Raw genomic sequence first — 15408 nt, forward strand, 5'->3', positions numbered from 1 at the left:
GTTTTTAACATTTTTAAAAAATAAAAAATCAAACAAAATGAACTTTTTAAATATGATTTATGGCATTATAACTGTGACATACTGCACTGAAGACATTAAGTTTTGTTTACTTTCAGCCATGGCTGTTGTGTTTCCATAGAGGTGCAGTACTTCATACAGTGTTGAAAAATTAACCCATAGTGAGTAAATAAGTGACAGAAGTAATAAAACGCTTGTCTCACTTTTCACACTTCTTAAAATGGCTTTGAATATGAGTGGAAATGGGTGTGAAAGTGAAAATTTTATTAACCTAAGCAGCAAAAAAACATGACATAATGGTACCGATTAGAAAACGCCTGATGAACATATTAGCATTACCTATCATGTGTGACATGCTTTCTGTTGGAATTGGCCAAATCTAAGTTTAAAATTGTGTCTTCTACATGTCAAGTTTGAAAGTAAATGAAGCATTTGCATTAACAAAAATGTCCAGAAACTTCTGGGATTCAGAGGGTTAATGAAATATGAAGATTTTTTATTGTCTGTTTGCTTAATGGCTTGTACACCGATCAGCCACAGCATCATGACCACTGACAGGTGAAGTGAATGACATTGATCATATTGGTACTATGGTGTTCTGCTAGAAAATCTTGGGTTTTGTTTTCTGTGTTGATCACACTTGGACACCCAAATAAATATTGTCCCAGAACAAGAACAACACTCCCTTATGCAAATGGCAAATCCAAATGTCACTGTCCTACCTATGCAGAAAAATGCACCCCACCACATCTTAAAAACAATCAGGAACATCTTGAGGAACATGACAATCGCCCAACATGTTGATTTGATCTCTAAACTTCCTAGAACCCGTTCTGATCAAGCATCAACAGGATGAAATGGAACAAGTTTGATTCACAGAGGCCCCACTGCACAACCCAGAGCACCCAAAGGATCCACTGCCAGCGTCCTGGTGCCAGACCCCATAGGACACCCTGAGAGGTCCTCTGGTCCAGGCCCAATGGTTCAGAGCATTTTCAATCACATAAGGGGGACCAACACAATATTAGGCAGGTTGTCATAATGTTATGCCTGATCGGTGTATTTACTTCTTAGGTGCTTTTGCATACAACTGTTTCTGATGACAGGAACCCGGTTCTGTGTGATGCTTTTGGCATGAACATATGTGCGTCTGCTGCAGCTGCTGTGCACTAATCGTGTTTTCCCAGTAAATGTTCTTCCCTCACTGTGTTTCCCTGCTTCCTGTCCCCTCCAGACCAAACTGGCCTTGCAGAAGCAGCTGACTAAGAGCCTGACCACCGGCTTCCTGCCCAGCCCCTTAAACCCTCCGACTCTGTGCACGGTGGCCACCAACCCTCTGGCTCTGCGCCACCCCATCGGCACCGCCACCACCTTCATCCAGACCCCGTTCCTGGGTCCGGCGCTGTTCCGGCCGGCCCCAGGTCCTCTAAGGGCTGCCGCCCACACCCCCATCATCTTCTCCCCGTACTAAAGACTCGACCCGCCTTCCCGTCTGGAGCTCCTCCCCCGTCCCTTTACCAAATCCAAGGCCCTCCTTTCGGTGTGACCGAGGCCACACTCAAACTATGCAGCCTGCCAGACTCAACACGAAGTCCTGACGATCACGAGGCCGCCGGGTCTGAGAGCTGTTCTCATCATAAAGGCCAAGATCCCCCATCATGCCTTCTGTCTGCTCCTCCTATAATGACCTCAGGAGCAGGACGGGCCTCCAACGGTGTCCGGTGCACACGAGGCCGCTTTTATAGCCATTTCATGGGTCGACGTGGTTTGGATTCTGGATATTATTGTGTAATTTATTAGAAAACAAATATAGATGAGTCTAGATGTATGTTTAGTGTGGTTGCCACAAAATAAGGTCCCTTTACTTGATGCTTCTTTTGAAACATTTTTAACTTATTGGTTCGGAGAGGTGAATAAAGCAGCCGAACCCGAGCCATAACCGTGAGTGTTTTCAGCTTAGAGGATCCTCGAATGCTGTCTGGATACGATACGGACTTCACTTCTGAAGGACAAAAGTGACAGTTAATGGACCTGTAACTACATACAGTGTGTGCTAAAACCCATTAACACCATTTTGTACCTCCAGTCCTGCAACCAAACCCTGTTCCCTTAAAACACGTCTTTGTTTCAGAGTCACCGGCCAGCAGATCTCTTTTTCCATTTCTGTATCCGCAGGATTAAGCACTCATTAAGGTCTAGAAAAGGTCGGCCTGTCAAGTTGACTTTGTTTCAATTTGCAAATCTGTCTTCAGGATGATTTCTTTCCCTTTTCTTTTTGCTCCAGTGCATCATTCGCGAGATGAACATAACGTCTGTGCCGAGCTGGCAGCAGGAAAACGGATGTCATACATCGCAAAACGCCGTTGTTTCAGTTTCTGCAATCTCGTTCAATCACACATATAACAAAAACACAACGGATAACTTGAAGACTTGCTGGGATTACAGAGTTTGGGGTAGCTGTTCGGCCAGTTTTGATGGACATCCAGCTGCAGAGTCTGCACACAGCGTGGGAGGGAACAAAGCACAGTGCCATGGCAACCACATTAAAAGCACCTTAAAACTGATTTACCTACAAAAAGCAATGAAAATTGTGTTGATATTCAGCTTTTCTTTTTTTTTTTTGCTCTAGGTGTCTATTTTAAAAATCCCATGTCGGTTTCAGTGAGAGACAAAAAAACAAAAACAATCAGGTGTTGTGGTTCATCCGTGACTATGACAAATCTCACATTTAAAGCAATACATTCAGTATGTGTTTTCAGTGTATCAGTGGCTTTATCTATTCTATACTGTACACACATGTAACGACGTTTTACAAAAGTTGCCGAGGAGGAGTCGGTGGGAATAATGGGTCGTCCCGGTGCTGCCCTTGATGGTCGACGCTCGCGGTTCGCCCTCCACATGTCGGGCCGGTTTCCATTTATAGCTGCGGAGACGAGAGAAGGTTGCTTCAGCACCGTATGACATTGCTGCTTCACTTTTATTAGTGGAGCACCAGAACTTCTTTTTTTTGTGTGTGTGCGACTTCCACTGAGCAAAAAAAAAGGAAAAAAAAACCACCAGAGACAAGTGTTTTAACATCATATTTTGCTGTCTGTGCGCCTTCCATCCTTCCTCCACACCAAAACCTCTTGAAATCACAGTAAACGGAGCGGATCCTATGCATTTCTACGTTGTGCAATATGTGTAGTCGTGTGTGACGCAGCAGTGCCATCTGTCGTGAAAACCCCATAACTGCCATCCAGTACTAGTGCTTCGACAAAAACCCTCATCTCTGGTCCTTTCTGGGTTCCCCTCCCCGCCCCAAGTCGCACTACTCAGTGAACCAGCCAGCCTTTAATCTTCACTGTTTGTTTCTATCGCTCAGTGGGAGCTCTGACCTAAAGAACTTTTTGTTTTTTCTTAAAAGTACAGAATCTAGAGAAGGCAAATTATATGTAGAAAATCATAGAGTAACTATAGAGATTTTACCAGAGTTGCTATTGTTATCTGTATCATAAAGAACTGCTATCATAGAGGAGTATGTTATTGTAGGCTCTGTACGGCATACAGGGAGAGGATAAACGCTTTCTTTTTACTTCTTGTTTATTTACATGGTTTTACCGACATGTTTTTTTAAAGTACAAGAGAAGATGTTTAATTTTTTTTTGTTGTTCTGAGTGCGCTTCTTTTTTTTGGTTTCTTCCTTGTTGACAATGACTGAATTAATAATGTAATTCAAGGCCTTTTTTTAAAGACGATATCCTAAAGTCACATTAGCCAGGCCTTCTCAGGGGTGACCGGTTGAGCAAATGCTAACATGACCATCCATTCAGGGTATCCCTCCACAGCTCGACAGAGCAGGAAACACTGTACGCATGGATGGAGAGACAAAAAATTATCTTACAGTGCTGTACATTAGAGAGAAAAAGGGATGGATTTTGGAAAATAAAGCTTTTAGAACTTGTAAAAAAAAATGTTTTCAATTCTTATATAATTGTGTCTGTGTGTGTGACTGTTGTGATGGGCAGAAAATGAAAAACAGCAGCATCCCAGAAGGCAGCACTTCTAATGCAGAATGATATTTCAAGAAATAACAATATGTGTGTGGGTGTGTGAGAGAAACTCAGGCAGATGATTGCTAATGAATAAACAGCGACAACATGAATGCTCACATTTGCAAAGATCAAAATTCCACTTTCGCTCTTTCTTTGATTGAATTATGTGTTGAAAAAGAAAAAAAATCACAGTTTAACCCTCTGAACGCAAACCAATTTCTGGGAGTTTTATTGCTCCTGTCATATTTTTACTCCCTGTGGGCTGATTTTTCACTGTAATATAAAGTCCTGCACTTCTGTGGAAACAGAACAACCATGACTTGAAGTAGACAGAACTCAGAAATGTCTTTAGTGTAGTATGATACAGTTATAATGCCAGGAATCTTTTTTTAATGAAAATATAATTGCTTTTATTTATTTTACAAAAATTGAAGAAACAGAATCAACATTTACAACATTTTTTCCAAGTGTCCATGTGGGTTACTGATACTAGAAAATAAAATGGTGACTCCAAACATTATAGATTTTTTACGATGTCCAATTTAATTTGCTTAAATACTTGTTTCCTATCTGCTCTGTTAATACACATCCTGCAGTTCAGCCCAAAAGTCTCTTATTTTTTGCCATGTGACCATTGGTCTCAACTAGTTCAGTCATTACTTTTTGTTTGGATTGAGGAGAACGGAATTGTTTGTTTTTCACAGAATCTGGTTGGTGCAAAAGTAAATAATACACGATTTACGGCTTTGTAACAGTATGACAGTTAGAATGCCAAAAGTCAAACAAAAAGAAGAATGAAAATTGGATGTCTTTGATTATTCTTTTGACAAAATATATATTAAAAAAATGGAATCAACATGTACAGCAGTGCCTGCAGGTGTTACCAACACTGGAAAACAAAATGGTAACTCCATATACTGTAGATATTTTACGACTTCTGTTTTTAATTTGTTGAAATACGTGTTTTCTGTCTTCTCTATTAATGCAAAGCCTGCAGTTCAACTGAAAAGTCCCTGATTTTTTTTCCTATATGACTATCAGTTGCACCTGAGTTGATAATGACTTAAAGATTGTATCGAGGAGCATATAATTTTTATTTTTTCACAGAATTTGGTTAATGCAAAAGGCACACTTTTGGCAAATTTTTAATTGAGACAGGATTTATGACAGAAAGCCGTAAATTGTATCAAACAAATATACTAAAGCAAAATTTCTTTGGTTATTTATTTTACAAACTATGAAAAAACAGGAATCAATGTGTACAACATTTTCCAGGTACCCACAGGTGTTGCCAATATTGGAAAATATAATAGTACACCTGCATACTACCGATATTTTACTGCTTATATTTTAAATTAGTTTTGATACTACAAACAAAAGTTCCTGAATTTTTGTGATGTAACTGTTGGTTGCAGCAGACTCACCAGGCACTTCATTGTTGCGATGAGAAATGCAGAATGTTTTGGGCTTTTTTTACTGAATTTATTTAGTACAAAATATTGATTAAAATTAACATTTAACATTTTTAGACTTGTTGGGAAACTTTGTGTTTTTACCATTTCTAGCTCTGTTGAATGATGTAAATTTTGGCAGTTTGTTAAAGATAACATACCTTTCAATCCACTTCACTGGTGGGTTTTGGGGTTCTGAGGGTTAAACGTTACTGATTTTTTAAGCACATCCGGCTATGAATCAGAAGATATCTCACTAAAAAAATAAATATTTTTGCATGTGATCTCAAGCTTGCAGGTACAGGTCTGATCTGGCATCTCAGAAAGAACTGAACACCCTCACAGCACCTGCTCATGCGGCAACCGATTTCCAGCCATTTTCAGGAACGAGCGGTGACAGCTGGACTGGTGTTTAGCCAAGATATAATGGCAAAAGCAAATGGGAACCAAATAAAGCTACTGTATCCGAGCTGTTGCTGCAATAGCGGCTCACAGAGGAACGATACAATAATATACCTGAGTGGCTGATGCAGTTTAGAGACGGGCTAATCTTCTTTATCTCCACATGAGTCTCCACAGATGGCCAATACAATATGAGTCACTGGACCGACTCCAGCAGGAAGATGTGATGCTGAACAGTGCATCCTCCAGGATACTCGCTGCCGGGCTCAACTTCTACTCTGCCAAAATGATAAATGTGTTCTGCTGTGCTTCCAACTTTGACACTTTGCGTGGAGGAGCTGCTGTCATCAACTGTGCTTCACTTTAATCATGCGTTTCGTGCCGTTAGCTCTATATTAATTTCCTCTTGTTTACTTGAAGGAGAGCCCTTGAATTCCATATTGATGTTGTGCTTTTCCCCCCTGGCCAACATGTCAGCCTCGTCCTTTGTGGAAACTGTAGATAAGCACAACATCAAGTCCGCCACCTCCTGTGGTGCCAATCAAAGGGAAGCCATTGGATCCTCGGCACTTACTAAAGCCGGCAGAAGGTCGCGATGACCTTGCTGAGCCGTGCACCGGTGTATCTGCTGTATTGATCCATTATCTTATCTGACTGCTCTCCAAGGAGGCAGTGACACCATTTCTGCCTCTGTGGTCGGATACCAGCCTTTCAATCAGGAGTCACCTCGCTGAGTGTGTGTTCGGGCAGGTGTTACTCATGTTGTGGGGACCTGAACATGTTTACACAGTCACATTAAGACTGGTTTATCTGGACAAATAAACAAAGTATAAGCAGGTGTGTATATAGTCTTGTTTCCTGATTTGGAAGTAAGTTGTGTACTAAAAGCTTTTGAGCGACTTGGGACAGATTCTCAAGCACTGCTTAGTTGTGGCTTTAAGGGACAAAAATGTGAGGGGATGCTCCTGTGACTATAAAAGGTCACCTTGAAATTCTACTTTATTTAAATGCAGGAAGCCACAGATGCAAGAGAATGAATGTTCATAACTTCATCATCAGCATAGTATGACAATCCACCACATGAACATAGATCATATGGCACCACCATCAGTCTAAAACAAAATCAGTGTATAACTAAGTGTAGAACCAATTTATAACCACTCTGAAACCAAGGTAAAAGCCAGTAAAAAATCCCAATGCAAACCCCACTCCAAAACCAGTCCAAAGGCAGCTAAAAACCTGTCCAAAACCAATCTAAAACCAGCTTTAATCTATGTCCAAAAGCTATCCCAACCAATCCAATACCAAGTCAAAAACAATCCTAAAACTAGTCCAAAGTAAAGTACATAACCAATCTTAAACCACACCCCAAACCAGTCTAAAACCAGCTTAAAACTAAGTCCAAAACTATATCACTTAAATAAAACTGGCATTCTTTTTTCTTTCTTTTTTTTTTACAGTACAGTTTATACTTAATATTTGCAGTAATCAATAGCAAAAAAAAAAAATAACCAAGTATTTGGGAGAACATACTCAAGGAATTTCTTTATGCTCTTTAATATCAAATATTAACATAAAATTAAAAAGCATGTTACAGAATCAGGATATTGATAGTAGACTTTGCCCTGAAATAAAAACTTTGATTAAACTTCCCACAAAACTCAATGAACAAAAAATAAACATTTGATATGAGACTCCATTTGATGTTTTTCAAGTTACGTAGCAGGTTGGTTGTTCATTGCGTCTTGGAGAACTTATCACAATTCACTATGATTAAATACATCTCTAATGCTATGATACTTTGACAAATAGTTTATTTATTTCTGCTCCATACCTACGGTGCAGATATCCTCAAAATACAAGATAATTATTAATCATATTACATAATTCATATACATTTATTACTGGTACTTTTTTTTTGGATGATTTATTTCTTGCCTAAACTTGTCAAACTTGCAAAATACTTCACAGCTACTTCAGTATAGTTGCTGTCTTCCTGTTTTGCAGAAGATTTGCTCGTCACTGTCTATTTCCCGGTTACTTACAATTGCACAGTATTGATTAAACAGAAAATACAGGGAAGCTACTGCACTGTAAATTAGAGAGGCATCAATATTTCTGTGTTGATGCTACAAAATTGTATGTTCTAGGGGGAAAAAGGCACAGGAAGATGAGTGACAGATGGAGTGCAGACTCTGCCGAGCAGTGGAATAAATCAATCTCTCCTTCAGCTTCCACTGTGCCTTCATTTAGACCTTTATTTAACTTAGATTGTCTTTCTATTGACTGCTGGGACACAGTTTGTCAACATGTCCCCAAGCGTTTGTAAGAGGTGTCAATAAGCTCACTGCATGCACCATCAGACGGGGGGATTTAGTACAACATGCAGTATACAACTGCAGTAAGAACATCCCGGTTCAAACAATGTCAGATAATTAAAAACTGTTTCACCAGTTGAATACTTGCCCTCAGAAACAATCAAAAGCAGACACTTTAGAAAGACGATAATGCAAATTTAGAGCCTAAAGTAGGAATTTAGTGCCACAAAATTGAACAAGTAAGTCCCCCTGTGATTTCCAGTCAGCCTAACTGCATGAATATTGTTATAAAATGAGCTGTGAACAGCAGAATTTCCTCAGTTTCTGACCTATGAACTGTATATATGTCTGCATCATGGCTCCACGTGGAAAAGAACTGACAAAGGAGCTGAAAAATCGGATAGTGAGATTTTACAAAGATGGAGAAGGATGCAGGAACGTCATTTAAAAATCTGTGTAAACCCAGTTGCAGCAGTAATCAGGAGTTACAGGAGGAGTCATAGTAGCACTAATCAGGCTAGCAGTGGTGAACTGCTTTCACAGTCTAGCTGTGAAATGCAAATAGAAAAGAAAAATCTGAGTTTCTTGACATTAACATTAACATCACCTTCTATAGCAGACAATCAAGAAAAACACCCATGTTTGCTTTTTAGCACAAAACAGAAAGATGAACTTTGCTAAAGAACATTAAAAAAGACACCTGACGAATATTGGGAGCACATTCTTTGATCAGAAGAGACTCAGCTAAATTTATTTGGCTCAGATGGAAGTCCAGCATGTTTGGTGTGAACCTGACCAGGACTACCACAGTGAATGTATAGTCCTGACAGTGAAGCACGGAGGTGGGAGTGTGATGATATTGGGCTGTGTAAGTGTAAAAGGTGCTGGGAAGATGACATTTATAGATGACTATCTGTGGATAAACCAAAATACTGTCTGACAAGATGACTCCCAGTCTGCAGAAGCTTGAAGAAGAGGAATATTCCAGCATGAGAACCACCTAAAGAACAAAATCCATATGGAGTTTCTAAAGAGGAAAGCTGTAAAAACTATGACCTGGACAAGTATGTGGCCTGACTTGAAACCAATAGGGTATTTCAAAGAGACAGACAGAGCAACACTAGGACTACCACAGTGATGCATAGTTCTGATAGTGAAGCATGATATTTTAATGAGGGAGGAAAAGCATCACAACTCCTCCAGCAAAGAACATTCCTGCAGACATTCAGTATAAATGCTGAAAAGATTGAGTCCGTCATCAAAAATAAAGGTTTTATTTTTTAAGGAATTCTAAACTGTTAACTTTTAATTAATTTTTACACAGTAGAAAACACTGAACTGTTCAACTGAGAAGTGAGGCAGTTATTGAGAGGTGACAGGAGTTTGAATCATTTGACATTCAAGTGATATTGCACAGGGTTGTACTCACTTCTGTTGAATACAATCTATGCTTCCATTTTTTTTTTTTGCACAGTTCCCTTAAGCTTGACTTGTTAAGGTTAAATCACCCTGTGCTTCCAGGACAAATGATCCATCTCTGATGCTCACGGGCAGCCAGCATGACGACTAACATTTGACATAACTGATGTCTTCAGGGCAGCTGATATTTCCAGCTGGTGAAAAAAAAAAAAGCCTGATAGCACAGAGAATAAAGGTGACGCTGCCATTTAAACATGTGTTCACTGTAGTGTGGAATGGTTTTGTTAATCTGAAGCTTCACAACGGCGGCTGTGAAATGAGGGTCAGCGCTGCAGCTTCCAGGCTCTATTTTCTCCTGACAAAAAAAAAACAAAACACACACACAAGGGGTTATAAAATGTTATCTGTGTTATGGGAGCTGAACTACAGTCATGAGACTCGTTGTCACTGAAAAACAAAGTTCATCACTGGAGGCAGCATGAGGCCTGTGGCTGGAAATTTCTCTTTTCTGATTGGTGTTATCAAAGTGAAGAATGTTCATAAATCATGCTGGCAAGAGATAAATAATTTCTTGCACAGTGTCTTTTTCATGGTTTGTACTGAGATACTGTCTTTTCTATGAGAACTGTAGAAGAAATTCAGTGAAAAAAAATGAAAATCTTGCAGCAAAAAAAAAATTGAACATTCAAAGACTAGGAAAATAACAGCAAATATCTATAAAATAAATCTGTAAAAATAAGGAGTTTTAATGTAGACACTATGCACAGTTTAGGCCTGATATTATTTTAAAGACAACATGTAAATTAATATGTTAAATGTCAATCTGTAAAGTAACAATTTAAAATGATTTATCATCACATTTACAGCTTTGTACTGACTTGTACAGTTAACATTTAAATTAATTTCCTGTTTTCTGTGATTGTACTACATATTATCTGTAATTTTAAAAACAAGGAACATTCATAAAGTACTTATTAAAATGACTTAACCTTTTTCAATACTTAAACATTGAACTGACAAGGCAAAAAAAAAAATGTAGTTTATTTTTTACATGTTTTTAAATAGGGGGCTGCACAGTGGCGTAGTGGTTAGCACTTTCACCTTGCAGCAAGAAGGTCCCTGGTTCGCGTCCCGGCTTTCCCGGGATCTTTCTGCATGGAGTTTGCATGTTCTCCCTGTGCATGCGTGGGTTTTCTCCGGGTACTCCGGCTTCCTCCCACAGTCCAAAAATATGCTGAGGTTAATTGATTATTCTAAATTGCCCGTAGGTGTGAATGTGAGAGTGATTGTTTGTCTCTGTATGTAGCCCTGCGACAGACTGGTGACCTGTCTAGGGTGTCCCCTGCCTTCACCTGAGTCAGCTGGGATAGACTCCAGCCCCCCCATGACCCTAGTGAGGATTAAGCGGTGTATAGATAATGGATGGATGGATGGATGGATGGATGGATGGATGTTTTTAAATAATACACGATTTACGGCTTTGTAACAGTATGACAGTTAGAATGCCAAAAGTCAAACAAAAAGAAGAATGAAAGTTGGATGTCTTTGATTATTCTTTTGACAAAATATATATTAAAAAAATGGAATCAACATGTACAGCAGTGCCTGCAGGTGTTACCAACACTGGAAAACAAAATGGTAACTCCATATACTGTAGATATTTTACGACTTCTGTTTTTAATTTGTTGAAATACGTGTTTTCTGTCTTCTCTATTAATGCACAGCCTGCAGTTCAACTGAAAAGTCCCTGATTTTTTTTCCTATATGACTATCAGTTGCACCTGAGTTGATAATGACTTAAAGATTGTATCGAGGAGCATATAATTTTTATTTTTTCACAGAATTTGGTTAATGCAAAAGGCACACTTTTGGCAAATTTTTAATTGAGACAGGATTTATGACAGAAAGCCGTAAATTGTATCAAACAAATATACTAAAGCAAAATTTCTTTGGTTATTTATTTTACAAACTATGAAAAAACAGGAATCAATGTGTACATTTTCCAGGTACCCACAGGTGTTGCCAATATTGGAAAATATAATAGTACACCTGCATACTACCGATATTTTACTACTTATATTTTAAATTAGTTTTGATACTACAAACAAAAGTTCCTGAATTTTTGTGATGTAACTGTTGGTTGCAGCAGACTCACCAGGCACTTCATAGTTGCGATGAGAAATGCAGAATGTTTTGGGCTTTTTTTACAGAATTTATTTAGTACAAAATATTTATTAAAATTAACATTTAACATTTTTAGACTTGTTGGAAAACTGTGTTTTTACCATTTCTAGCTCTGTTGAATGATGTAAATTTTGGCAGTTTGTTAAAGATAACATACCTTTCAATCCACTTCACTGGTGGGTTTTGGGGTTCTGAGGGTTAAACATTACTCATTTTTTAAGCACATCCGGCTATGAATCAGAAGATATCTCACTAAAAAAATAAATATTTTTGCATGTGATCTCAAGCTTGCAGGTACAGGTCTGATCTGGCATCTCAGAAAGAACTGAACACCCTCACAGCACCTGCTCATGCGGCAACCGATTTCCAGCCATTTTCAGGAATGAGCGGTGACAGCTGGACTGGTGTTTAGCCAAGATATAATGGCAAAAGCAAATGGGAACCAAATAAAGCTACTGTATCCGAGCTGTTGCTGCAATAGCGGCTCACAGAGGAACGATACAATAATATACCTGAGTGGCTGATGCAGTTTAGAGACGGGCTAATCTTCTTTATCTCCACATGAGTCTCCACAGATGGCCAATACAATACGAGTCACTGGACCGACTCCAGCAGGAAGATGTGATGCTGAACAGTGCATCCTCCAGGATACTCGCTGCCGGGCTCAACTTCTACTCTGCCAAAATGATAAATGTGTTCTGCTGTGCTTCCAACTTTGACACTTTGCGTGGAGGAGCTGCTGTCATCAACTGTGCTTCACTTTAATCATGCGTTTCGTGCCGTTAGCTCTATATTAATTTCCTCTTGTTTACTTGAAGGAGAGCCCTTGAATTCCATATTGATGTTGTGCTTTTCCCCCCTGGCCAACATGTCAGCCTCGTCCTTTGTGGAAACTGTAGATAAGCACAACATCAAGTCCGCCACCTCCTGTGGTGCCAATCAAAGGGAAGCCATTGGATCCTCGGCACTTACTAAAGCCGGCGGAAGGTCGCGATGACCTTGCTGAGCCGTGCACCGGTGTATCTGCTGTATTGATCCATTATCTTATCTGACTGCTCTCCAAGGAGGCAGTGACACCATTTCTGCCTCTGTGGTCGGATACCAGCCTTTCAATCAGGAGTCACCTCGCTGAGTGTGTGTTCGGGCAGATGTTACTCATGTTGTGGGGACCTGAACATGTTTACACAGTCACATTAAGACTGGTTTATCTGGACAAATAAACAAAGTATAAGCAGGTGTGTATATAGTCTTGTTTCCTGATTTGGAAGTAAGTTGTGTACTAAAAGCTTTTGAGCGACTTGGGACAGATTCTCAAGCACTGCTTAGTTGTGGCTTTAAGGGACAAAAATGTGAGGGGATGCTCCTGTGACTATAAAAGGTCACCTTGAAATTCTACTTTATTTAAATGCAGGAAGCCACAGATGCAAGAGAATGAATGTTCATAACTTCATCATCAGCATAGTATGACAATCCACCACACGAACATAGATCATATGGCACCACCATCAGTCTAAAACAAAATCAGTGTATAACTAAGTGTAGAACCAATTTATAACCACTCTGAAACCAAGGTAAAAGCCAGTAAAAAATCCCAATGCAAACCCCACTCCAAAACCAGTCCAAAGGCAGCTAAAAACCTGTCCAAAACCAATCTAAAACCAGCTTTAATCTATGTCCAAAACCAATCTAAAACCAGCTTTAATCTATGTCCAAAACCAATCTAAAACCAGCTTTAATCTATGTCCAAAAGCTATCCCAACCAATCCAATACCAAGTCAAAAACAATCCTAAAACTAGTCCAAAGTAAAGTACATAACCAATCTTAAACCACACCCCAAACCAGTCTAAAACCAGCTTAAAACTAAGTCCAAAACTATATCACTTAAATAAAACTGGCATTCTTTTTTCTTTCTTTTTTTTTTACAGTACAGTTTATACTTAATATTTGCAGTAATCAATAGCAAAAAAAAAAAATAACCAAGTATTTGGGAGAACATACTCAAGGAATTTCTTTATGCTCTTTAATATCAAATATTAACATAAAATTAAAAAGCATGTTACAGAATCAGGATATTGATAGTAGACTTTGCCCTGAAATAAAAACTTTGATTAAACTTCCCACAAAACTCAATGAACAAAAAATAAACATTTGATATGAGACTCCATTTGATGTTTTTCAAGTTACGTAGCAGGTTGGTTGTTCAATGCGTCTTGGAGAACTTATCACAATTCACTATGATTAAATACATCTCTAATGCTATGATACTTTGACAAATAGTTTATTTATTTCTGCTCCATACCTACGGTGCAGATATCCTCAAAATACAAGATAATTATTAATCATATTACATAATTCATATACATTTATTACTGGTACTTTTTTTTTGGATGATTTATTTCTTGCCTAAACTTGTCAAACTTGCAAAATACTTCACAGCTACTTCAGTATAGTTGCTGTCTTCCTGTTTTGCAGAAGATTTGCTCGTCACTGTCTATTTCCCGGTTACTTACAATTGCACAGTATTGATTAAACAGAAAATACAGGGAAGCTACTGCACTGTAAATTAGAGAGGCATCAATATTTCTGTGTTGATGCTACAAAATTGTGTGTTCTAGGGGGGAAAAGGCACAGGAAGATGAGTGACAGATGGAGTGCAGACTCTGCCGAGCAGTGGAATAAATCAATCTCTCCTTCAGCTTCCACTGTGCCTTCATTTAGACCTTTATTTAACTTAGATTGTCTTTCTATTGACTGCTGGGACACAGTTTGTCAACATGTCCCCAAGCGTTTGTAAGAGGTGTCAATAAGCTCACTGCATGCACCATCAGACGGGGGGATTTAGTACAACATGCAGTATACAACTGCAGTAAGAACATCCCGGTTCAAACAATGTCAGATAATTAAAAACTGTTTCACCAGTTGAATACTTGCCCTCAGAAACAATCAAAAGCAGACACTTTAGAAAGACGATAATGCAAATTTAGAGCCTAAAGTAGGAATTTAGTGCCACAAAATTGAACAAGTAAGTCCCCCTGTGATTTCCAGTCAGCCTAACTGCATGAATATTGTTATAAAATGAGCTGTGAACAGCAGAATTTCCTCAGTTTCTGACCTATGAACTGTATATATGTCTGCATCATGGCTCCACGTGGAAAAGAACTGACAAAAGAGCTGAAAAATCGGATAGTGAGATTTTACAAAGATGGAGAAGGATGCAGGAACGTCATTTAAAAATCTGTGTAAACCCAGTTGCAGCAGTAATCAGGAGTTACAGGAGGAGTCATAGTAGCACTAATCAGGCTAGCAGTGGTGAACTGCTTTCACAGTCTAGCTGTGAAATGCAAATAGAAAAGAAAAATCTGAGTTTCTTGACATTAACATTAACATCACCTTCTATAGCAGACAATCAAGAAAAACACCCATGTTTGCTTTTTAGCACAAAACAGAAAGATGAACTTTGCTAAAGAACATTAAAAAAGACACCTGACGAATATTGGGAGCACATTCTTTGATCAGAAGAGACTCAGCTAAATTTATTTGGCTCAGATGGAAGTCCAGCATGTTTGGTGTGAACCTGACCA

At 38.9% G+C, this 15408-nt stretch overlaps 1 protein-coding gene across 1 annotated transcript in view; it reads left to right on the plus strand.

Moving 5' to 3' along the window:
- The window catches only part of znf385c (zinc finger protein 385C), a 198524-nt gene extending 194553 nt beyond the window's left edge, over window positions 1-3971 (plus strand). Inside the window, exon 10 of the mRNA XM_055005249.1 lies at window positions 1253-3971. Within this exon, the coding sequence (XP_054861224.1) occupies window positions 1253-1489 (237 nt within the window). The 3' untranslated portion in view covers window positions 1490-3971. The remainder of the gene's footprint in view (window positions 1-1252) is intronic.
- The last annotated feature ends 11437 nt before the right edge of the window (window positions 3972-15408 follow it).

Source organism: Amphiprion ocellaris, chromosome 19 (genome assembly GCF_022539595.1).
Source record: "Amphiprion ocellaris isolate individual 3 ecotype Okinawa chromosome 19, ASM2253959v1, whole genome shotgun sequence".
In the NCBI taxonomy this organism is placed as follows: domain Eukaryota; kingdom Metazoa; phylum Chordata; class Actinopteri; family Pomacentridae; genus Amphiprion; species Amphiprion ocellaris.